Source organism: Rhea pennata, chromosome 6 (assembly GCF_028389875.1).
Source record: "Rhea pennata isolate bPtePen1 chromosome 6, bPtePen1.pri, whole genome shotgun sequence".
In the NCBI taxonomy this organism is placed as follows: domain Eukaryota; kingdom Metazoa; phylum Chordata; class Aves; order Rheiformes; family Rheidae; genus Rhea; species Rhea pennata.
The window spans coordinates 18259876-18284247 of record NC_084668.1 but is presented as its reverse complement, the minus strand read 5'-3'; the positions used below and the strand labels follow the sequence as shown (position 1 = coordinate 18284247).

At 49.9% G+C, this 24372-nt stretch overlaps 1 protein-coding gene across 1 annotated transcript in view; it reads right to left on the bottom strand.

The window, feature by feature from the left end:
• Positions 1-476: 476 nt before the first annotated feature.
• SLC4A3 (solute carrier family 4 member 3) overlaps positions 477-24372 on the bottom strand; it is a 37530-nt gene continuing 13634 nt past the window's right edge. Inside the window, exons 7-23 of the mRNA XM_062578268.1 lie at positions 18635-18786; positions 17795-17975; positions 16338-16473; positions 15725-15899; positions 15208-15307; positions 13214-13398; positions 11002-11215; positions 10465-10686; positions 9890-10038; positions 8337-8531; positions 7683-7889; positions 6818-6907; positions 5088-5254; positions 4420-4673; positions 3910-4079; positions 3258-3431; positions 477-2490 (exon numbers count right to left, since the gene is read on the bottom strand). Coding sequence (XP_062434252.1) covers positions 2413-2490; positions 3258-3431; positions 3910-4079; positions 4420-4673; positions 5088-5254; positions 6818-6907; positions 7683-7889; positions 8337-8531; positions 9890-10038; positions 10465-10686; positions 11002-11215; positions 13214-13398; positions 15208-15307; positions 15725-15899; positions 16338-16473; positions 17795-17975; positions 18635-18786 — 2849 coding nt within the window. The 3' untranslated portion in view covers positions 477-2412. The remainder of the gene's footprint in view (positions 2491-3257; positions 3432-3909; positions 4080-4419; positions 4674-5087; positions 5255-6817; positions 6908-7682; positions 7890-8336; positions 8532-9889; positions 10039-10464; positions 10687-11001; positions 11216-13213; positions 13399-15207; positions 15308-15724; positions 15900-16337; positions 16474-17794; positions 17976-18634; positions 18787-24372) is intronic.

The window sequence follows — 24372 nt, the reverse complement described above, 5'->3', positions numbered from 1 at the left end:
CTCCCTGGAAGGGTGCTAGGGCACACCTGCTTGCTGTATGCTTGGTTTGACTTATATCTGAGAAAAAAGCATGGGGGCAACCTGCATGTAATCAGACATTTCTTCTGTCCTCCACCAACGGCACTGCTATCTATGAGCTGGGTTAAGAGATAGGCACTGAGTGTGCTGTGTATGTGGACACATACCTGTGCATGTACGGTGCACACAGGCATGAGTGTATATATGTATTTCTGGTTAAATGCAGGGATCTTGGCCTTGACCTGCATCTTCAGCTGCCAGTACTGGGTCTCTTGCTCAGGCTGGTTCCTGCAGGTAGCAAAGCTGGCTATTTGGGGATAGTAGAGTGCTGACAGCGGGCACCCAAGTCCCTAATGACTAATGCGATAGCACCCACTCCAGCTGGGTTTTGGTCCCTCTGCTGGCTGCCAAATTCCTGGGGAAGTAGAGTCACACATCAGTTCCTGTGAAGGGTTTATTGGTGTAGCTGTTTCCACTACATTCAGAGGAGCCACAATGCACAGCAACAAAAGGCCTCCTAGACTACACAGGGAGGACAGGACACACACGGCCACAGACACACAGAGACACTTGTCTCTCAGCCCCGGGCACTGCAGGTGGGTCAGGCAGTAGGGCAGGAACCTGCCATTGGAGGAGTTTCCCCCCTCTGGCAATATATTTCTGCAGCCTCCTGGGGGAAGCACTGAACCCTCCCGGTAACAAAAGCACCCACCTTCTCCTGCAGGAGCCACGGTGATAAATGGGGACCAGGGCAGTGGCTTGTCCAAAATCCAATGGCCAGTCAACGGTGGAGCAAGTGTCCCAGCCTTCTCCCCAAGGCCACTCCAGTTGCAACATCAGGAAGAGGCTGGGCCCATCTCTGACGCTACCCTCAAAGCTGCTGATGTGTCAGAGCTGTTAGCCGTGTCCATGTTTCCTTTGGTCCCTGGCAGCAAGGGCACTGGGAATGATCTCTTCAGTCGGAGCTAGAGGGGTCTCAGGAGAGGTAGGCTCTGAACGGAGGCTGCCATCTGGGGTGACCTCAGCAGATAGACTCATGACCTGCCCGGTGGAAAGCTCAGAGCTGCCCAGAGGTTACTGGGGGCTGAGTGCTGGGTGTGCTGGCTTTTACTCATTTCCAATTAGTGGGTGACCCTGGCCATGGAAGGTGACCAGCCTGTGAGGTTTCAGTGACCTCTTGCAGGGAATCAGACTCAATGGGTCTCTGCACAGGGAAGAGGAGGGAACCCAAAGAACTGTTCTGTGCTCCAGCACTAAATCTCTTGTATAGCCTCACATATATGGTTTGTTCTCCAGGACAGGAACTTGAGGATCAGGAATTGGGACAGAGCACTGTGACCAGATTTTACTCCCTCTCCCCCCACACACACCTTTGTGGAGGTACAGAATGGCACAGGACCCCTGCTAGTCCCTGCAACAGGGCAGGCACCTGTCACTTCAGGATACCTCCTTGTCCCCAGGCTTCCTTTCCCTGTGCTGTTTTCCTTTGCAAACAGGGTTGGAAAAACTGGGAGGATGTGAGCAGCCTCCCATATGCTGGACAAGACTGGAAACATGTTCTAGGGGAGCATGACTGGGCAGATGAAGGCCTGGAACGTAAGGCCTGCAGAACACCCCTACCTGCCACATATCAGGGCCCAATGAGCTCTTGTCTCATCAGTGCTGGGGTGACTGTGCTGCCAGGGGAAGAACATTGGTCCCTCCTTGTCCATGTGCTGGTCACCAGCTGAGGGCTCAGAGGCAGTGTCTCCCAGGGAGCTGCAGCCCCCTAACCCAGGCAGGTCCGTGGGTGGCAGTCTATGTGCAGCAGCCCCGCGGGCCACAGGCTGCAGCACAGGCCCAGCGTGAGCACTCCTGGATGAGGGCAGAGGGGGTGGGAGCAAGGCATCTGCCAGCTGAGCAAGGAGACTGCTCTCGCTGCCCAGCCTGGGAGGAGGCCGCTAGCCATCTGCAGGCACCTGGCCTGACACTGTAACTGCTCAACGGCACACGGAGCTGGGATACCCAAGCTCCCCTTGGTAGTGGAGTGGGACATAGTGATAGCAGCTGGCACGGCTCCCCTTCACTACCTGGCAGGCTGAACACAGGCTGTCCCCAACAGGGACTGGGCAGACCCCAGATCCCCAGGCTCTCTGGACCACACAGCATCTGGATGTGAGAGGCACCTCAGCTCACCAGGTCCAAGAGGAGAGAGACGCGCAGCCTCTGCTGAACGAATGATGAGACAGCCAGAGCCAGGGCTGCCTCCAGCGGGGCTATGGAACGGCCTTTCGTTGGTCCAGGCAAGAGATTGCGCGACTCACGGCAAGTCCAATGCCATCACCAGGTAAGTCCTTGGGAGGGATGAGCAGGCGTTAGCAGCCTGTCCCAAGAGAGGCGAGGGCAGGCCCCAGCTCACACAGGCATGTGCAGCTCGTTGTACTCATCCCGGCCGTCCTCATCAAAGTTCGGCTCCGCATCCTCTGAGTCCAACTGGGAAGAGGCAGAGACCAGGCCTTGAAGGTCACAGCAGCTCCCAGCATAGGGAATGGAGCCTACACTGAGGGAATGGCATGCAGGGAGCTAGGCACTTCGCCTGCTCCAGGAAGAGCAAAGATCTTGCTCTGTTTTGTGCCTACCTCTCCCAATAGGCCCTTCTGCTGCCCCTCCACCCCAACCATACTTCCTCAGCCTGATGCCCTCCCCTCTGAGCGCTCCTGTTCCAGTCACTGGGGCTTTGGTCCAGCATAGCAACTCCTCTCTCCTCCTCTGCTAGCAGCACTCAAGCACTCCTCACTTCTGGGTACTGCTCCAGGCTGCTCTCCAACAGGAGTATGGGATGTCAGCAGTGGCTGAGGAGGTGCCAGCACCCTGGCACTCTATTTAAGTGGTCCTGTGCCATGCAGCCACAGGCTCTGGAGTACTGCTGGGGTGTTCTTGCTGCTATCTCAAGGTTATTTCCTGATGAAGCAGGCACAAATGAGGAGGAAGATGGAAGAGGATTCCCTTACGCCAGCCCTCTGCTTAGCAGGATCCTCTGTGTTCTTACCCTAGGCTGTCCATCCATCCCACATTGTATTCCCAAGGCTATAGGCTCCAACGAAGCCATAGGGCCACCTACTGCTCTTAAAAAAACCTTCAGACAACAGCAGGGAGAGCCAAGGCCTTGCTGGCCCAGGCTCTCTTGGCTTTTCAGTCTCCCAAACCTCAACCTCACCACAATGTTGCAAGCAAGACCATAGGGACAGATAACTGCTTACGGCTTTGAGCTCCCTGTCGTGGAAGAAGCGTGGCAGCACAAAGCGTCGCAATGGCACTGTCATGATTAGGACAAATGGGAAGGCCAGGGATGCCACTGTTGATTTCACCACCCAGAGCAGCACAATGCAGGCCAACTGGATGCAGGTGAAGAGATTCATTCTCCAGGTCTTCACCTAGGGACATAAATCCAGTCTAAGTACACATTATCCCCTTGTATAGGTTAACAAAGACCCAACCTGGCAACACACATAACTCTTCTGTATAGCACAGTAAGGTAATGCAACACTGTGTTGAGCACTCTGCCTGTCTGTTCACTACAGCAAGGTAGTACTTTACAACACATCAGCCTCTGTGCAACCTAGCAGCACATCCACCTGGCAGTGTAGGGGTCCTACACTCAGCCAAGTAACACGTTACTCCTATAAAGAGTCTGTCTATGCAGTATCTTCACAACACATTTGTGTGTGCAGCCTGCTAACACACTATCCTAGCATTGCATCAGCTTTGTGCATGGCCTGCGCTATCTCTTGGCACAGCCCAGCAGCATACCACCTCTCCACATCAAGCAGCCAAACATCACTTGAGCAAAACACCACCCTCCCTGACTTACCTTTTCTTCCTCTGCTCATTACCCAGTTCCCCACAACTCACCTTAACAACATAGATGTGATCAGGGTGGTGCTTGGACGGCATGAAGATCAGAAGCAGTCGCTCATAGAGCTGGATGCCAGTGAGAGATGTAACCCCCATGTAGAGGAAGATCCCGAAGAGCACAGCCAGTGGTATCTGCCGCAGCATATTCCCCATCACGATAGACAAGCCTGCACAGACAGCGCTCAGGGCACAGCACAATCCACGCCAGCCCCTCTGCATTGGTACCCCAGCCCCCAGCCCTCTCCTGTCTCCTCTGTCTATCTACCCCAGGGCACAGGGGAAAAGAAATTCAAGAGGAGTCTAGCTGGCCAAGTTGGGGAGAAGGACTGACTCTGGGGAGAAGTTACTGAACTGGAGTGAAGCTGGTGTGAGGTGCAGGCAGGGAAGAACAGCAGTGAGTGGGCAGTGCACAGGCTGGCCCTGCCGGGCAGGGACACCACCAGGTCTGCATTTCCAGCTATCAGCCCTGAGCTCCCACATCACTCCTTCACCCAAGCAGAAGCTCACCGACGAGGGCAGCAATAAGCACTCCTGTCACACGCTGCTCCTTCACCTCCTCGATCTTGGGCTTCTCCCCTGGCGCAATGGCTTTGCTCATGACTGTCAGGGCGTTGACATGGGTGACAGAGCGCACAGTTGCCGCAGTCAGCCAGGGCAGCCCAAAAAGTGCACAAAGTCCCCCCATAGTGCCGATGAGCAGCAAGTCCAGGTGGAAGCCGGAGCCTTTCAGCAGCTTCCTCTCCTTCTTGCTCACAATCAGTCTGAGAGGAAAAAGGGCCCATGTCAGTGCCAGCTCCAGCCCGGGTCACAGCATGCATCCACTGCCTGCGGCCCACGGACAGCTCTGTGACAGGGGACAGTTCTCACTCCCTAGACAGGGCACATGTTGGAACAACAAGGAGATGGCTGGGGAGAGACATGGCAGCTGCTGACCTCAGATTAGAGGTTTTCTCCTGTGCTTGGCTAGGGCAGTTCTCCACCAAACAGTAACCCAGGAGGGGAGCCAAGAGATGATGGGAGAACCCAAGCAAGCGCAGCCTAAAATTGCCAGGATCCTTCCCTCTTTGTCCTATGGGGATGCCATGACCATTTCTGCACCAGTGGCAGCAGCATCCATCCCAGTCTTGCCTCCCTGGAGGCCAGTGATGGTTGGAGTTGGCAGGGGAGGTACTCACGTAGTGATCTGTGTCTCCATGAAAATGAGAATGAAGACCAGGAGGGCAGGGATGGCAGAGGCAAACATCATCCACATTGGAAAGGTCCCACTGCTGCCCATGGGGTGAATGAACCAGCCACGTTTGTGAGGAGATGTGACGGAGAGGCCAGATGGGACATTCAGCTTCTGGAGGTTTAGCCACAAAACCCAGTAATTATTCATCAATATGCACATGTCCTCAGCCCCACACAGCTCTAGCTCAGATTGTTGTCTCCCTGGTCTGAAGGCTTCAGATGACAGGACAGTTACTCTTACCAGAACTGGACTTTCTCATGCACAAGCCCCTTCAATGTTTTTTTTTTAAATGCATGCTCTCTGTTTCTAAGATGAGCTGGTCTCATTTCCTCTTTCAGCTACTGGAATTCACTCAGTTTTTGTCCAAGAGACTGAGGGATTATCTTCCCTGAGGAACCTTGTCACCATGTCAGTACTTACAGACCATGGTTAAAATGCTTCCTGACCTCTGCTTGGACAAATCAAGTGTCCTGAACAGCCTACTCTTCTCTGAGGTGATTTTCCAGACAACAAGTATTCTCTGAGACATTTTTCAATATTGTTTTTGGAATGTGGATACTAGAACCAAGCACATTCTCTAGAAATGATCTCACTCTTATCATGTTCAGAGGGAATATCATGTTTGTGCTCCCATCAAAGACCACACAGACTCCCAGTTGCGTATAGTCCTGACCCTGTGTTCACTACCATTTAAGCTCCTGGCCCTGCACAGCTCTACTGTAGTTCTTGCTATCTGTTTGTGTGAGTACTGCAGTGAGAGTTTATTATTTGCATTTATGTTAATCGACATAAGTATGAATAATATTCCTGGAATGCTTGTACTTGAGCTAAGCTCTGTAAGTGCTGTTTTCTCAGAAAGCTTTGCACATGCTGAGAAAATACTGAAATGATAATACTATTGGTATTAATTGTAGAAGTATATGAAAAGGATGTAGCAGAGTGCTTGATTTTACTAAATTCTGATAAATTCACACTTCTCATTAAGATTTCAGTGAACAAAAATACATTTGTATTCTGCTAAGCCTTGGCTTGTCTTGACAAAAAGCTTGCCTGCTGAACAAAAAAATATCTTTCACCCTCTCTCCAGTGCTAGCTGTAAGAAATATCAAAACTGAAAGATATAACTATGTACCTCATAAAAAAGAAAAAAAAGGAAAACTGTGAGATGTGTATGCTTGATAACATTTAAGCTTATGCATAAACTATGAAAGAAATCATTGTGTTTGAGATCAAGCAATCAAAATGTTTCATAGCCTGTGCTCAAGGAGAGTTTAAATATTGAAAAGACTAAAAACATGACAGGGTTCACCACTGAAACCACTCTATATGCCATCCCTTCAGTGTGAACAACAGAAGTTTATGTCTTGCTGATTGATGACAAATTTTCATAGTTATAAACAGCAAATAACTGCACTAAATCTCTTGGGTCCTCTAAAACCTATGGGGACTCCAGTCCCTGTAGCTCTGGTCCCTGTCTCAGTAAGACCCCTGGAGCTTCCCTTCAGCGTGGGAGTAAGGATGAGGGGGATCTGTGCTTGCTCTGTGCTTGCTTTGCATCATTATGACTGAAGAGGCAGGAAATACAAATCCTCAGTCGCACAAGAGCAGGACCCGGTGCAGCAGGATCACTGGCTGTACCAGAGGAGAGGCCCTGAGGGCAGTGCTGACTCCTACCTGTGTGTATGTGTCCGTGATGGTGTAATCCACCAGCACCATGACCAAGATGGAGATGGGGATCCCGAAGTCTCCGATGATCCGCCGTGCCTGCAGAACAAACGCCTTCTGGTGGCAAGGGGAGCAGGGTGCCCAGGGCTGGCTACATACACCTGCCTTTCTCGGGGAGCCTGGGACAGAGCAAAGGGCCAGATGTGGCCAAGGGCCACTGCAAACCTCAGCACTGCTAATGGGTTGGGCATTGTAGCCTAGCCTTGACCCACAGGGTCAGGGCTATATGTCTCGCTGCCCAGATACACATGGCCCTCCAGCCACTCTGGAGTGACTGGCTGCTTGGTCCAACTGGCCTGTTCACTAGTCTAATCGAGTGCTGCTCCAGGTATTATAATGATGTCCTGCATCAGGACATCAGGTGTCAGAGAGAAGAAGTTGTAACTTCTTCCTCCTATATTCCAGTTTAACAGATATGTATTCAGCCAAAAGAGCTTTCTCAAGGCTCTGGGGGCTTTTTAGCAGAGTTCACTGGAGCAGGACAGTGCAGATATATCAGCAGCACCCAGCTCTGCTCTGCAGCCTAGGTCAGGTTACCCACCCCTTCTGCATGGCATTTAAGGGATTGATGGTGTTTCTCTGGAGAGAGACCTTCTTCCCTCATGGTATCAGCATCTCATAGAGTAAAGCAATGCTTCAAGGTGCAGCTGAGATGATACAGGGCTGGCTAAGATATGAAAGGGACACAGCTCTAGGTTCAGGTTCATTCAAACTGATAACAAACAAATACTCTGGTGAATCAAATTCTGTAGCAAACAGCAATATTTGCCTGGCGTACAGGATTCTTAATATCTGGGTCCCCTAAACCTCTTACCTTTCCTCCTAAGAAACGGCTGTTCTTGAACTTGCGCATAAAGAAAGCAATGAAGAAGGTGCCCAGCATGAGGATGAGGGAAAGGAGAGCTGTATTGGGCTGCATCCTGATTCCCAGTGACATCGCATCTGTGGAGAGCATGCTGGTATTCAGGCTGCTCTGTACATTCGGTGGGTAAAACTTCAGCAGAGGATGTTCTGCAAATACCTGGATAGGTGAAAGAAGCAGTGACACTGTCACAGCACAGAGTGGCATGGGGTACTGTCACTACTGGGGGCAGGGGGACATGGAAGGTGTCCTGCTCTGCAGAGAGGTGAGGGCAGTAGATGGTGGGCACAGACCATCCCAGCATCCGTCACCTAATCTTGCAACCTACCCAGCTAGACAAGGCTGGGGAGAGAAAAGTGGCCCCTCTTCAATGCCTCCTGCAGTAAGAGAAGGGAAGATGGATGTTAGGGATTATCCTGCCAACCTCTGTGGTGGCAGAGGGGCCAGCTGGCTTGGCATGTGAGAGGCTAGCAAAGAATTGGCTTGCAGAACACCTAGAAAAGCTGTGGCTACGCTGGCCCTGTTTGCCTGCCTCCTGTATGCTAAAGCAGCAGGTTCCTGGGAGACCAAGAGACATGGCAGTCCATCTCCCAGAGTAAGGTTCACCTTGTACAGTTTGTAGAAGGTCTCATAGATGAAGATGAGGGAAATAAGGAAAGCAAAGATCTCCTGGGTGAAGGGCGAGATGTAGCGCACCAAGAAGCTTCCCTCAGCTGCCACGATAATGAAGATGAAGACAATGAGCCATAAACCAATCCACACTCTGCCTGTCAGGTACTCAATGCCTTGTGTCTGGCAGAACTGAAATGGAAAAGGGAAAGGGTTACTCATGGCTCCTGTGGTTTCCTTCCTCATCTCCTCTGCACTGAGACCTCAGAGTCTCCTGGAAAAAGGCATTTACATCTCTGCAGGCACCCAGCACAGAGACATTGAATTCAGGACTGGAATCACAGATAAAGTTACAGACTTTGCACTAACATCACTTGCTCATACCAATCAGGTCTGTCTCTTTTCCAGGCTTTGTACAGTACCTACCTCACTCACTGCTCAAGCCACCTCATGAATTATGCTCTTTGTCCCACCTTTATGGAGGTCTCATTAGTCAAACACAGCTCTCCACTGCTTCATTCACTCCAGAGCACAAGCCTGTCCCCCCACGAGAGAGCCTGAGCAGCCTGCTGTGTCCTGGTGCACAAAAGCTACCCTAACAGCTACTACTGTACTGTAACTAGGTACAAGGACAGTTGTCTCTGTGGAGGAAAGCAACAAACCATGAACATACCCCTTCACATCCCTTCTTTCACAGCCTTACTAGACAGATGACCACAGATAGTGCCCCTCATAGAGGGCAGAGATACACTCAGTACATGATGACTGGACAAAGTAAACAACAGTCACTGAGAAGTAAGGTCACAGGAGAGCAAGGAACCCCCCATAGTGCAATGGCATCACAAGCACCAAAATATTGACACCTCAAGCTGAAAATCCAGCTGTAAGAAAAAATACATTTTAAAAAGCCAGAGATGCCAGCAGCTAGAAAAAGTGAGAAGGATTAGACACACTATGCTTGGGTTTAAGGAGAAAAAAGGGTGCTTTTTACAGTGCAGAGATTATGCTGCTTGAAAAAGAAACACATCCAACCTGGCTGGCTAAGATGCCTCTGCATGCACCCTTGGGCTCACCCTGCCAGGTGAGAGTAATGGGCATGGGCCATCCCAAATGAGTGATACATTGAAGGTTGTTGGGTTCCCATACAAAGAAACCTGGTATAGATAACGCTTGTGAAGCTGTTGCCCAAGGAAGCCTCAAGAAACAACAAAAAAAGGATTGTGGAGTAGTATCTTAGGCTGCAGAAACAAATACTCATTGTGTCAGGATGGCTGTAGCACAGAGCTGTGGCACAGGGCTGAGAGAGGAAGCAGTGAAAAGATCCCTGTCAAACCTCAACAGGGTCAATCCACAGCAGCCAGCAACAGGAGCCAGCAGTCCCTAAACTGTGACCCAGCAAGGGTCAGCCCAGTCGCACTCAGGCCAGCCTGGCAGGCCCAGGGAGTGTGCAACAACATGGTTACTTTGAAGACCCAAGAAACACAGGTAGCTGTCTCCAGTGGAGTGGTAGTGCAAGTGGATGCAGAGCATGGCACACTGTTCACAAGTACCTTGTAAAAAGCTTCTTCAAACACCAGCAAGGGCCCTGAGAAGCCAATGACCAGGAGCGGCTGAGCTCCAAGCAGGGAGAAGAGGATCCCTAAAACCGAGGTGGAGATTATGAGCTCGGAAACTCCCATGAGACCCTCTGTTTTCTCTCCTGGGAAGAAAACAAGGTGTGAGTGTTAAAGCCTGGACATAGGCATCCTTCCCCACCGGCAGGCAGTCTGTAGATATAGCCCCACAAAGGGGAGGTAAATCTTTGTCCCATCAGTCACCGGTCCCCTATGCTGGGCAGGGAACACAGGGGAAGCATGGGGAACCTGGCTGAGAAGGCTCCCAAGGTTCAGCCCAGGACTCAGCCCAGGACTCCTCTGTCTGGAACAGCACTGACTGCCTGGAGAGCACTCGGAGAGGAGCTGTGAACCGAGGCTGGAGAGGCCAAGCTGCAGGCAGGTGATGAGAGAGCCACTGATGCGTGCCACTGCCGCTCTGCCTGAGCAAGCAGCACCAAAGCCCACCCCAGCACAGGATTACACAGACACAGCCAGGGTGCAAAGAGCAGACCAGAAAGCAGGCCCATTACCTAGGAGTCCCCCGAAGGTGATGGCAGGAGAGAGAGCAGCAAAGTAGATGAAGAGAACGGCTGCGAGACACTGGCTGTGCAAGGCGTCTCTGATGTCACTGAGGTATTTGGGGTACCTGCGCTTTATGTCCCGAACCAGACCTCCAAAAAATATTCCGGTCCTTTTCAAAGGGTCGTCCTCAGCTTCCTCTTCTTCTTCCTCAGCTTTCACTTCACACAGCTCTGGAAGTGCATAGAAAGCAGGGCTTGAGTAAGAGAAGGCAGGGTTGCCCCTCTCCTCTGTACACCCATGGATACCTCTCTTCAGTGGCACTAATCTGGCTGGCCCCCACATCTGCACACTTGACTGTCTCCCACTCCTGCCCATCTGCCAGGGCAGCCCACAGGGTCTGTCCTGCCTCCCCAAGGGCCCAAATGCTGCTGACTACAGGAGCCAAAACCTGCTCACCCCTCTGCCAGGCTTTGTGAGGGGAAGACCCACCAGGGCAGGCAAGCCACTAGGCACAAACTCATTTGCCCAAATGTGAGTGGAGAGACCTTTGGCTTCCTGGACAGCCCCCTCCTTCATGGACTTTTGCTCCCTCTCCTTCCTCTTCCTCAGCAGCAACTTCTGGAAGGTGGCAATGGATTTGAGCAAGTCTTTCCCCTCCACCTCCGATGGGGGGATGACAATGCTGCAGTCCAGGAACTCATTGATAGCATTGAGGAGGTCTTGACGGTCATCTGCCATGTATGCAGCCTCATGGAAGTGCTGAGGGGGACAGGGAAAGAGAGGAGAGAGAGGGGGAAGGCTCAGACCAAGACTGTACCCAGCTGTCTGCTGTCTGGAAACACAGTGCCTGCTGTGACCACATTGATTCCACACTCCCCCAGCCACCACCAGCCCCTCCACTGGCATTCTGTGACCTACACTTCTGGATCCCTCCTTCTTGTCCCTCTATACAGTGACCCACCTAATCCCACTTCCCTCCTCTCTTCCCTACCCATTCTTTCCAGTGACCCTGTTGCTCCTGCTTTTCTCCTCTTGGCCCTATTGCTCCTGCCCAAGATGGCACTACCTCAGCCTATCTGCCAACAGCACACTCTACCGGACCACGGGGTTCCCCTCACAGGACCTCTCTATCTAACAAAATCAGATCTATGCTTCCCAGCTAGCTAGTGTCTCTCCTTCTCTAGGTTAGATACTGTGTTCGCCCAGTCTGTGCCACTAGCCACACCAGACCACAGAGACAAAGGACGTCAGGACTTCTCTGTCAGGCTGATGTCCTCCCAGTCTGGTCTTGAGCCTTTTGCCCAGAAGAATCTGTCATTGAGCGAAGAAGCTGGGGAGATCTAAAGCACTACAGTGAAAGTGCAAGAACCAGGGCATGAGACATATGAGCAGGCAGTGGAAGAGGCTCTTGAGAGACTTAGGCATAAAGAGGTGAAACATGAAAGAGGGAAAAGAGGAATCTACAGCATGAGGGAAGCCTTGCAAGGGAACGCCAGGCAGAAAAGGGGAGATAATCCTGGCAGCAGAGTTAAGATGACAAGGAAGGACTCCAAGAAGACTACAAGGGGACAGCACTACTCTAGATGGTATGGGAGGTGGCTGGCAAATGGGCAGAACTGCTGCATTGCATCCTAAGGGTGCCTGCAGTGAAAGGGCTGGAGGAAGGCAAACAAGTGAACAGCCTATAAAGCAGGTAGGGGACAGCTAAGATCTCTACAGTACACAGACTCCCTGGAGCCACAGCTTCAAACCGTAAGTGATACCATACCCTCTTCATGGCGCCAGCCACTGTGCAACCTTGCTACAGCCTGGGCTAGGATAGCTAACTCCCCTGTTCTAGCAACAGAACAGCAGAGGCCAAGATGAGCGAGATCAGCTCACAAATGAAGCAATGAAGCTGGAATACAGCACCTCACATTCTCTGGCTTAATATGTACTGCAACAGCTGAGCAACTCCTGGGGAGGAATCTTTTGGCTGGGAGCCCTTGATGCCCACAACTCACCTGCTTTATACAGATTTTTTAGTGCCCAGTTCAGGGAAAGTTCTGTCCTAGTGCCAGGGCAAGCAGGTTTGTCACTTGGTTAATAGTTACATGGCTGCAGTCAGGATTCTGTGGAACCTCTGATTCCCTTTCATCCTGGATGTATGCAGCAGATACTCAGACTGTCTTTTCTTTGTCTGATTCCTTGTCAGGATAATGAATTTTGCTTTCCTGCCATCTAGCCAGATGAGGGACTGAGCAGTGTATGCCCTTCACATAAAACCTTTCTGCTTCCCCATCTCTGCTCCTGCACAAATGTGCTCCTCTGCATGGACACGGCAGTGAAGGGACTCAGCTAGAAAGCTTCAGCAAAATTCCTGAGAAACTGTCCCTGAGCATTGCTGAATCTTTTCATCAACATGGCCTGGGTATTTCATGGTCATGGACACCTTTCAGCCTTACTTCATAAAGGCACAATCCTTGTAAGCTGAACATAACTTTTCTCCTTGGGGAAGCCCTTTGCTCCTGCTCTTACATACATCTCTTGGACTCTTTGTCCCTGACAAGTTGCTTGTCCTAGTCATTTGTTTTTTTATCTGAGCATCCTGCCTTGGTCTAGCCAGATTGCTCTTAAAAATTCTAGCTGCCTATGCCTTTCTGTCCCACCTGGCACTTCACGCAGTCTCTCTCCAGCACTCTCATCTCAAGACTAACTTCTGAGGAACTACCAAAGCTCACCTGCCTGCCTTTGCATTACTGCCGGTCAGCTCCTCACCTTGTCTGACATGAGGGTGGAGATTGACCGGCCAATTTCATGGTAATCCATGTTGGCCTGGCTTGGTCCCAGCAGCACAAAGATGAATCTGACAGGAATTGGGACCTCCAAGACAGATTCCAGGAAGACGGCCTCATTTAGTCGGACGAAAGCCATAGTTGGCTGCTCCAGGAACTGCACACAACCTACCAGGAGGCAATGTTTGAATGGAGTTAATCACTGAGACGAACTATATTGGGCTGCCTTTAACATTGGAGCCTGAGTGATTAAGGAGGTTCCCAAGAGCCTTGCAGTCCTGTACTTGTCTCCAGACCATCAGTATAGCATCAAGCTTCGCATTAAGAACAGCTCAAAGTCCCCTACTCATTGATCATTTCCCAGCAATGCTGCTTTCTTTAGCTCTCCCGGTTAGCCCATTCTTAATCTCTTACACATGGGCTCTACTTATTTTGTAAGGGCCTAATTTTAAATCAGAATGTTGTTTTCTACTAAGCCTTAAGAAAGGAAGTCTCTTACACATAGGCAGTTACTTTTATCAAACAAACTTCTAATCTCATCAAAGAATGAAATCAGTTTTGTTTGACATGACCTATTTCCCATAAACCTTGCTGCTTGGCAATAATTACATTCCTATCCTTTAGCTCTTTATTAACTGAATTCCATATTAGATTTGCCATTATTTTGCCCAGGAAGGATGTCACTCTAAGCAACCTGTAAGTACTGGATCACTGTACTTCCCTTCTTGAGCACTGACACTGTTAACCTTCTACTATTCCTCTTGTATTTTCCCTGAATTCTCAGACTTTTTTCAGACGCAAATGAGCCAGTTCTCTAAAGATTCATAGGTGCAAATTATGTAGTTTGTTTTGCAGTGTCCAAGTCTCATGAATGTTTTGCAGCCTCCTCAGTTCCTAACAGATTGGGAAGCACTCCCGCATCCTCAGGCACACCATCCGCTTCCTTCCCATATTGAGCAGAAATATTTATTGAATACTTCTATTTCTCTGGCATTATTACTAATCTTTCTACCATCTGTGTCCAGCAAAGAGCTGTGCTCTGTATTAGACTAGCAAATTCAGACCATTTGATCATTAGGTCCAAGACACAGCCAAAATGTACAAGACATCCCAAAATACAGCCTATTCTCAGAAACGGCCAGTGGTTAGTTATCTGAATATTCAAAGTGTGTTTATGAAGCTGATCTGGCCTCATCATGGTTAAGTATCAGTTTGGCTACGCTGTCGAGCCTCTTTGCCTGAATTTTCCTTTCTGTTAGATGGGTGATGACATTTACTTTGCTTGCACAGTAGATAGGTTTGCTCAGAGTTTAATGCCAGCAAAGCGCTGAAGAGGACTACTCTTCTCATGGTTAGAAGGCATCAAATCCTCCAGTGCTTGAGACCACTGGCCCACAGGCCTTGTTCATATGGAGAAATACTTCCATCAGCTATGGCTGATGCCCAACGCCTTGCCAGCAGCTGGGCCCTGCTTCCATAAACTCAGAGCTTCTTGGCACACATAGCCAAACAGCCAAAACTAGCTAGGGGCAGAGAAGCCCAAAAGTCAGTACAGCAGCCTGGCGTGCGCAGGCTGGCCAGACTAAGGGCAGCAATGGTCGCTGCCAGTGCTTGGGAACTGGTCCCTTGGGTGCCACTTACCTGCTTATACTCTGCAAAATGGGAAGTTTTGGTGAGCATGACCAGACTTTCTCCATTAAGCTGGGCCACAATTCCCTGCAACCTTCTCATGTTCAGTATTTGTTAATTTGAGGAAATACCTGCCCAAGCATCCCTACATTTACTACAGACAAATAAAAAATGCGCTACTGACAAAGTAGAAGACGTACAGGGCTCGTTCCCCACTTAAACTTTGGGAATGTGTGCTACATGTCCAAATATACCTCAGGATGGAGAGCACACACAAAGCCAGGCCAGGACCATGGTCTGAACTGACCTCTTTTGGGTGCTGAGGGAGGTCCACATGCTGTCTCTTACCCACGAGGACCACTGTGGCCTCTGCATCTTCAGGAATCTTCTCCATCAGTTTCAGATATTTGCGGTGTCCCTCAGAGTTATGGAGATGCAGGTTTTTCTGCTGGAGAAGAATATGAAAGACTAAGGAGTCCCTGTGTCTCCAGATGTGCACCCCACTGGCATATCTGTGCCTGGGACTTGCCTGACACCCAGTTCCTTGCTTTGCTAGCAAGCTATCTGCATAGCAAAGGTCATCTGCAAACACTGGAGCTGTTGTTGCCATTGCACGCTAAAGCAGACCTTTTAAATACAATGTGAGGCTAAAATTAGGTCCCAAAATCATAATGTAGTGACCTGATTTCCAGTGCTCCAGGAGGCCCAGAAGAGCTCAGCCCTTGCAAGAATGAGGCCTCTTGTTTGGGGGGGGGGGGGCAGATGTGGGGCTAAAGGGTCAGTGTGCACTAGCGGAGGCTAAAGGCTGCCCCTGGGTGGGAGTGATGTGGAAAAAGGGAGTGGTAACCCCTCATGTTGTCCTTACCTCTTTGCATTCGGTTTCATGAGCCTTGGGGTCAGCCATCTCAATGCGCTCCTCCCCCATGAGAGGCACACAGGTGTCTGTGGCGTGGTTGTGATGGTGGTTCCCCACGATGGAGTTCATGCTGGAGCTGGAGTGGTTCCTCGGGAAGAACCCCTCCTTCTCATCATTTGGGTGACTGAGAGAGAGAGCAGCAGCTGTGAGGGCCCTGCATGTCCTGCTGGGTAGCCACTGTCACTGAGCTCAGCTCCAGTCATCTTCCCCTTACCTCGCAAGGTCATCTCCTTGTGTCTCCACCTGACAGACAGCCCCTCATATCCCTGGCACCCTCACCTAGCCATGCCAGTATCTCTCCCCAGGCCCATTCCTCACCAGCCTCTCTCTACCCAGCACCATAGAGCTCAGTCCTCATCTCCCCCCTCAAGGTCCTCGTTGTCCTGCTCTTGCTAGCCTCCCTGCCCTTTCCCATCACCTGCCTGAGTCTCTTGCCCCATCACTCTCCTTGCAGTGATCTCACCATTTGGAGTACAGCCTGTTTTTTGCCAACTTTCTTTACTGTCTAGGGCTATCAGATAACCCCCAAATGACTTGCACCCTTTGGCCATATCTCATCTACCTGTGCTTGAGCAGAAGAGCACGCAGCACATTGGCTCGGTCCTCCGCTCTGATCTGGTCAGAGATGACCATGGTCTCCACCATGAGGTGAGCGATGCCGGGCAGCGTGGTCTGCTCCAGGTCAAGGAGGACAGCACCTGCCAGCAAGAGGGGAAGAGCCTTGCTTCCAGTGTGCAGCACTCCCCACCCACATGCAGACACTCTGGGGATGCAGCCATCCAGAAAAGGCCCTGCAAGTTGCAGGCTCCCTCCCTGCACCTCCCAGTCTTTGCTCCCCTCTGCAGCCAGCACCAGTACCCACACAGAGGACAGGGCTTGTCCAGCTGCTGGGGGAACCCTTCCCTGGGCAGACTCTCTAGGGTAGTTTTGATCTGCACTCTCCAGAGAGTTGTGTGTTTCTAGGGATGCTGGGAGCCAGGCTCTGAGGTGTGCTCTTGGCTCCAGGGCATAAGGACGCCTAGGAATAGGCCCAGAACCAGGACTGCACTTTGCAGAGCACCATCCATGGCAGACAGCTTATTCTCTCTTTCCGGAGCCATAAATCTTGTGATTCCTTCTGCACTGTAGCCCAGTTTCCACAGGAATAAGTATGGCTCCATCCCAGAATACTCTATAGCCTAATAGCCAGGTACACTCGTTGCAAAGAGTACTGATTCAGACACTCTCAGCTGAAAAATGCCTCAAGTCCATGTGTTCTAACTGTTGTCCCAAGAGAGCCTGCAAATTCCTGTCTTGACAGGCTGAGAGCTTTCAGACAAACTTGCCACCCTATCACATATGAGCACTTTTCAGTAAAATAACACAAGAATTGCATAAACGCAAACAGCAACACATCCCACTCAGTGGGATGTACCTGTGCAGTTGGCTAGCCTGCAAACAGGTCTGCTGCCCAAATGCTCACTCTTGCTGCACATGTATCACTTCCGAGGCTTGGTGAATCAGGCTGTTTCAGGAGTGTGGGCCAGGAGTGTGCTGTCAGCAACCTACCTTATCCTCACAGGCTCTGACTCCAGGCTCTGACTCCAAGGTGGTCTCTCTATGCTCTCTGGGGAGAAGGCTCATTTCTGGGAATCATCCAACTCAGGAAGTACTGCTAGCTCTAGTACCTCTGTCTCCTTTCACTCTCCCACCTAACTGGGCTTGCCTTTTCACATAAAAGATCTCCTGATGAGTCCAAGGCCTGCTGGCCAAGGCAAAATTGAGTGTCGCAGCCATGATGTGCTAGACAGCAGCAAAACAGAGCAAAGAACCAGCAAGGACATTGTCATATTACTCCATTACCATGGCAAAAAAGTTGCAGGATATTCTGCCTCTGCAGGACCTGCAGAGAGCCTGGACATACACATTGTTGGAGAGTTTCTAGAGAAGGGCCAAACAAAGACAGAAACTGTCCAGGAAAACCTATCCCAGACTAAGACACAAATCAGGGCCCATGGCACAAAGCAGTTCCTGACTCACCATGAGCGATTGTTTTCCTGAGCTCCAACAAGCTACGGAAGGACAGAGAAGCCACGTGGGGTTTCCCCCACCTCGCTGTGTCCTCCTCCACATCCTCCTCAAACTTGATCCAGCGGGCCGTCTCCCTCCAGTGCATCTCCTGGTTCTTATCCACCACCAGCTCATTCAGCTCCACAAATACCTAGCAGGAATTTGGGAGAGGACATGAGACTTCCCCCAGTGCATACAGCTATGCAACCACTATGTGGAAGGCCACAGGCTTGTTCTTCAGGTGACGTCTGGTCTAAAGCACTGCCTGAGCAAAATTGTCCTAGCTAATGAGAGGTTTGGTGAAGGGAAACAGACAGGATAAATACTGCTAGCAGCATGGCAGGAGCTTCCATCACTGCATGGAGCCCCAAGAAAGCCCCAAGTCAGACATGTGGGCCAAGGACAGAGAATGACGCAATGCTCTTGACCAAACTGTGACAATTTTGCCTTCTGCCTGCTTTTTGGCTAGAACAGGAAAGTTCCCCCTCAAAATGTCCCATACAAACTTTCTTACCAGAGACGGTGACATTACTATGCTGCCAATTTCCATAACAGCACCATCATTTCTGTGATATTTTTGTCTTCTCTAAGGCTCTTCTCTAAGCTTTGTGATTTCAGAGAAATCCCAGCTTTTACTGGAAAAGTACATGTTTAGTCCTCCTGATAATGGATAAGAGCTTGAAAATGTCACCTCCAAGGTGATGTAAAGAATTCATTCTATTGAACCCACATTTATCATTTTATAAAGTGACTGTTCCTAATCCTGATTTATGGCTTTTGAACAAGTATAGGAAGACAGCACATAGGTACCTCATGAGGTTTCCTATCTAACTTCTTCTTCTTCTTCTTTTTCTTGACGGACGGGGTTGCTGCTAACTTTCTACTTGTCCTGGTGGTCTGGCTACGAGACGGTTTCTTCATCAGATGCCGCCTCACTCCAGGGTTATCTTCAAAACGGTGGCCTGAAGACATAGGAAAGAGGAAAAGACCATCAGTGTCTAAATAGAAACACGATGACAGACAAGAAAACACATCCAAGTCTACGCTCCTCTCACCGGCTTACGCTAGCATGGCCCTGACAGATGGATCACTTACCATCTTCCTCCAAACTTTGGAAGACCCTTCTGGGCTCACCTTCCTACCTTCAGCTATTCCTGACATCTGAGAGCTAATTCCATTAAGAAGCATCCTTTCCATGCTGTGCATACACTGGAGCATCATTTCAAAAAGCTTTTATTTTCAGTATCTGAATAAGAGGTTCATAAACCCTCCCCACACCCCCCTCAGCAGAAAGCAACCTGGAGCCTTGTCTGCACAGCTCTGCACCCAGACTGCTCAGGGAAACATTGGGGCTAATTTCTCCCACTGGAGGAAGGCCTGGTGCTCAGTGACCATAAAGGGAAGTGAAAGGGAAGGATATTTAGCTGCTGCTCTGGGAGACACAGAGAAATATCAATGGTCATTTTATTTAATTGTGTGGTAAGACAGTAGAATAACAGTGCAGACCCAGGGGCTGATGTGGAGGCTGCATGGTTAACTACAGCTCTTGCTGTTTCTAGATGATCCTCATTGCTGCTGTAATGACCTCTGAAAAATCTGCATTACAGAGTTTGGCTGTATCAAAGCCTCCTGAATATAGAGGTTGTTGAGGCTGCATTACAGACCTATCAACAAACTGACAGAGCTAGCCAGCACCAACCGAAACCTGGCCACTACCATGCCAGCCACATTCACAGTGTCAGAGAAATGGTACCTGGGCAATGGCCTGCCATGGAGAGAGCCTAGTTCCCCCAAACACTACCCAGAGGCAGTGAAGGGTGGGCTCCCTCAGGTAGATCTGGAGACCTGTAGCTCTTAGGTGTGAAAAGTAGTGAAAAGCACCAGGCCTGAAGGCCAAGTACTCCCCTGATGTTGCAGGAACATTTTAATGCACCTTTGGCATGGGAAGACACAGCCTTGCATCAAGCCAGGCATACCATGGTCTTGGTACATGGTAATCTGGGTCGCTAAATTAAATATAAAATAAATCAATACTAAGCCTTGGGGAATATTCCCCCATTGGCTGCCCTGCTGAAATGTGTCCTGCTGACATCTGGACTCCTCCCTGCTCCACTTACCGTGCTGCAACGTCAATAGGAACCAATAACTGCCCACTGTTATGAGCACTTGGCTGATGGTATTCAGGGAGCTGTGCACATGTATGGCATCTTCCTCAGACTTTTGGATGGATTTCACTATTCCCATGTGTACTGCAGTCTCTTTATCACAATCACTGTGGAGTTGTGCATAAAATAAATAGGTTGCCAAAATGATGATCTTGATATCTGGCAGTTTTGCTCCCATTTCAGCAACTTTTGATTCTCCCATGTGCCCAGGATTCACTCGCACTGTGTCCCTGCTGGGACAGACTAGAGCACCTCATTCTGCCCAGTAAGACTGCATGACTCACCCAGAGTCCTGGCTAGTCTCCCTGGTGGCAATGCCCATCTGCCACGCAGTGCTCTTCAGTGACAGCCCTAGGAAGCACGCACACACAGGTGTTCAGCCTGAGCAACTGAACGGCTGGAGGACCTATAGAATGAAAGGAGCAGAGTTTCCTGTGGGTGTCTCCAGTGACTTCTATGTTCACTGAGAGGGGCAGGAACTGGAGCGCTGTAGGCTCCGAGACCTGGTGAATACACACCTCCAGAACCCAACAGAAGAAAGGAGTGATCCCCTCTGCTGCTCTCCCTTGGTGGTGCTAGGGGCTGCTGAAATGCCAGCAGGCGGACAGAACTGAGTAGAGCAGAGTGGGCACATGGGCTTAACTTTGGAAGAGACCACAGGCTTTCAGAATCCCATGTAGAGCCCAGCTGAGGTGTTCTAGGCACCTCCAGAGAGGCTGCCAGTGACCCTGTCAAACTAGTGCTTCCCCTAAATGAAAGTCAAGATCAAGTGTGCACCGTAAGTCCAGAGTCCCTGCTGAGGACAGGATCTTGGACCGAGACCAAGGCTGATATGCCCAGGGAATAGTTCTGTCCTCCTTGCTTAAAGCCCATCTCCCCAAGGTGAAATGAATCAGCCAAGGACCTCTTGCTGTACCTCCTCTCTACTGCTCCCCAGTAGCAGAGCATGAGATAGTGACAGTCTGAGTACAGTCTATGGAGTAGGATGGCTCCCCTATAAAAAAACCAGTACTTCACTCTCACAAATAGCATCTCCCACAGTCTCCTGCAGATTTTCTTTCCACATTGGCTTTTGTCAGCTCAGATCTGGCTGACCAACCTTTTCTTCATCCATCTCAAATCTGCCAGGCAGAACTTTCCAAAGGCCCAGTATCAATAAAGAATACCACTTAGCTTTCCCCAAAGCACTGGTTAAAATCTTCCCTCAGAGTGCCAGTGCTCATCAGTCCAACCCAGTGGGTTATTCCCTTCAATTCATGCTTTAGCTCTCCCCACCACCTTTCATTGCCCTCTGTCCACAAACAGAAAGTCCAGAAAGAGGCATCAGAGCTGTGGCATCGGTAGTGCTAGAGAATATAACAACTTGCTAGCCTGGCCTCACTTGCTAGCAAGGCCTTGCTGCCTTGTATCACCCAAATGGTAAGCTAGAGCATCACCTCTAGGATGACGAGACTGAAGTCCTGTCACTTGGAATATTTAAAATTAGACTGAACTGAACGCTAATCAACATATAATAAGACAAGACCCTATGTTGGCTTCTGAAAAAAAGCTATTGCTCTGTCATAGCTTTCCCAGTTTTAACTGGAGTGGGACAGTATGTGTGTGGGTGTATATAAATATGCAAACGTCACTGACCCCAACATATGTTAGTGCATGTGGGATGTGCACTTTAACTGTACAGCCAAGTGTGCGCAGAAGTGTAGGAGAGCATGTGAATGCGAGAGCAGAGGCAGGACTATATAAGTGCGGAGGGCACAGGAGGACTGTTCATGTGCAGACACAGACACAAGTTTGTATTGTGAGGATGAGACTGTGCCCAGCCTTTCGCTTCTAGAATATACCAGTATTTTTGAGAATAGGAGGATAAGAAAGACTCTAGAGGAGCTGCAAAAATGTGATGCCTCTCAACGACCAGCATCACAGAAAGAACAAACCCACAACCTGCCCTGCACCTCAGCAGTGTGTGACAACAGGCATGCTGGCAGTCCTGTCAGGGTACTGAAACCCCAGGTATCAGGGACAAGTTTGCCATGGGCATGACAACCTGGTCTAGGATCTTCACACTGCTGGGAAGCAGGGAGTGCGACCAGGCAGAAAGATGCTCCCAAATAAAAAAAAAGGGGGGGGGGGCTGGAATCACATCCTGCTTTTAACACCAGAATGGAAGGGCCTTGTAAAGCTGCAGCTAGGCCAGACTGTAAGAGTCCACTTGCTCCACACGTTCAACAACCACCGTGTGTGCCTCAATGCTCCCATCACGAGCTGGCTCCCATCAGGTACTACCGCAGACCAGGGCAGGGCTGGGTATGTTTGCCTCCAAGAAAACCTGGTTCTGAGACTGAGCTCTGTGACAGGGTTCACAGGGTAACAGGAGAAGCAGCAAATACAGTTCAGCAAGTGGGATCACAACAGCTTTCTTAGGTGCTGTTTGCACACGCACTAGGCCATGCCAGGTAAAGCATGCATTCTAACACTGAGGAACCAAAGACAGAAATGACAAGACTGAAGAGCTGCTATCACCCATGTTTCTATCATTCAGATGGCAGCATGCACTGGCAGTGAAAATCCTGAATAACGTAGATATTGCGGATGCACCCCTAAATGGCTCAGTGTAGAACTCAAGTTTGGCCTGGCTAGTGCCAAGCTCAAGCTAAGAGGGATCCCAGCACATTCCTGCTGCCATCCAAGTGTCTCTGCAGAGCACTCCCATGCTCCTAGCACTAAAAGACAGTATGAAGACACAAACTCAAGTCCAATAAGGGCCCCATTCTGCACAAAAGCTGTTAAATTCCTTCTGGATCTGAGCTAGCTGTGGAAAAGGTACTGCTATGTCTGCAGTTGAGCAAGTAACACCGGCTGGATGTGAGTAAGCTCTGCACAGAACTGACTCAGTCATCTCTGCCATCCCTCTCTCTGCCATATCTCCGCAGGATTAATCCATAGTGTGGCTATACTGTTCAGAAATAATTAAGAGTTGACTGTAGAGTGCATCCCATTACTACAGCTAATGCTGTAGGTGGCTGAAATCAATGAATGAGTTAACTGCTGGCAAGTGAAATTTCCCTACTTTCTAAGTGTTATACAACACAAGCCTTAGAAGCAGTCTGCCCCTTTTCCCTTCCCAGATTAGCTGTCCTTTCTCTGGATGAACTTGGGGCAATCTCTCACACTTTCAGTGCACAGGTTGCTTATCCCTAGCAACTGATAGGGACGACTTTGTTCCAGGTTTGTATTTCAAAATTTGCTTATATTATTTTGTCTATGACTTTACACTAAAAACTAGCAGACCCAATGAGGAAGAAACCCCTGCTTGCTGGACCCTGTGCAAGCACATAGACAGCCCTTACCCAAAGGCTGCACAGCTTATACAGATGGACCAGCTGAGAGAGGGAACATTATGCTGAGACTGGGAGACATGGCAAGTTAAATATTTTGCTTAAGATCACACAGGGAAACTGTGGCAGAGCCAGAAAATGAACGAAGACCTCCTGAGAACATGTTGCAAGCACACTGCCTCTCTACTCTCGCATGCAAAGCCTGTAAGCAGGCTAGTTCTGGGGCCACGTCACCCTCCTGTGTGCATTTGTACAATGCCTTAGAAAATGAGAACATGATCCTGATGAGGATATTTGGGCAACTGCCACAGAGCAATGAATATGAACAGTGTCACTCCCAAGGTGACACACAAAGCCACATTTTAACTGTGACTTGCCATCACCTGCTGAGAAAACACAGGTTGTATGAGGTGGGAGTGAGGCTCTGATTTCTATGCAATCATTGGCATGGCTCAGAGACCTCTTTTTCTGCGAGGGGTGCACAGATAAGGAAAGAGATGTGGAGAAGAGAAAGATGCTCTTTGCTCTCAGGACTTTTATTCTCTCCTTCCTTGCTTTTTCCACTCTCACTGCCTTCTTCTTTTCCCCTCTCCACACACCCCAGCCAGCCTGCCATTAGCTATTCCACAGACACACTCATTCCTGCAGACATAAGGGCTAGTTTATTTTTTCCTTCTGGTGTTAGTCTACAATGCAGAGCTGAGAACTTGATACCCACTGCTGCTGCTGTCAGATCCACAGCCCGGCTCGAATTCCAGCAAACAGAGAGCAACTGCACACTGTCACCTTGTGCCAAAGATGGAAGGGGAAATTTTTCTGTTCATATATATGCCTTGGAGCAGCTGCTTTGCCCACGGCCACAGCATGGGCCACATCCTCATAAACACAAACAACATGCTGCAGCTGCCTCCAGAACTGCTCAAGTAAGACACACACAGGGATCCTCACAGCATCTCAACATCACAAGCCAGATCTGTACAAAAACGCTGCACAGACTCACAGACACCAGACACCTGCTTTAACACCCCCAGGCACAGGGCTGCATAGA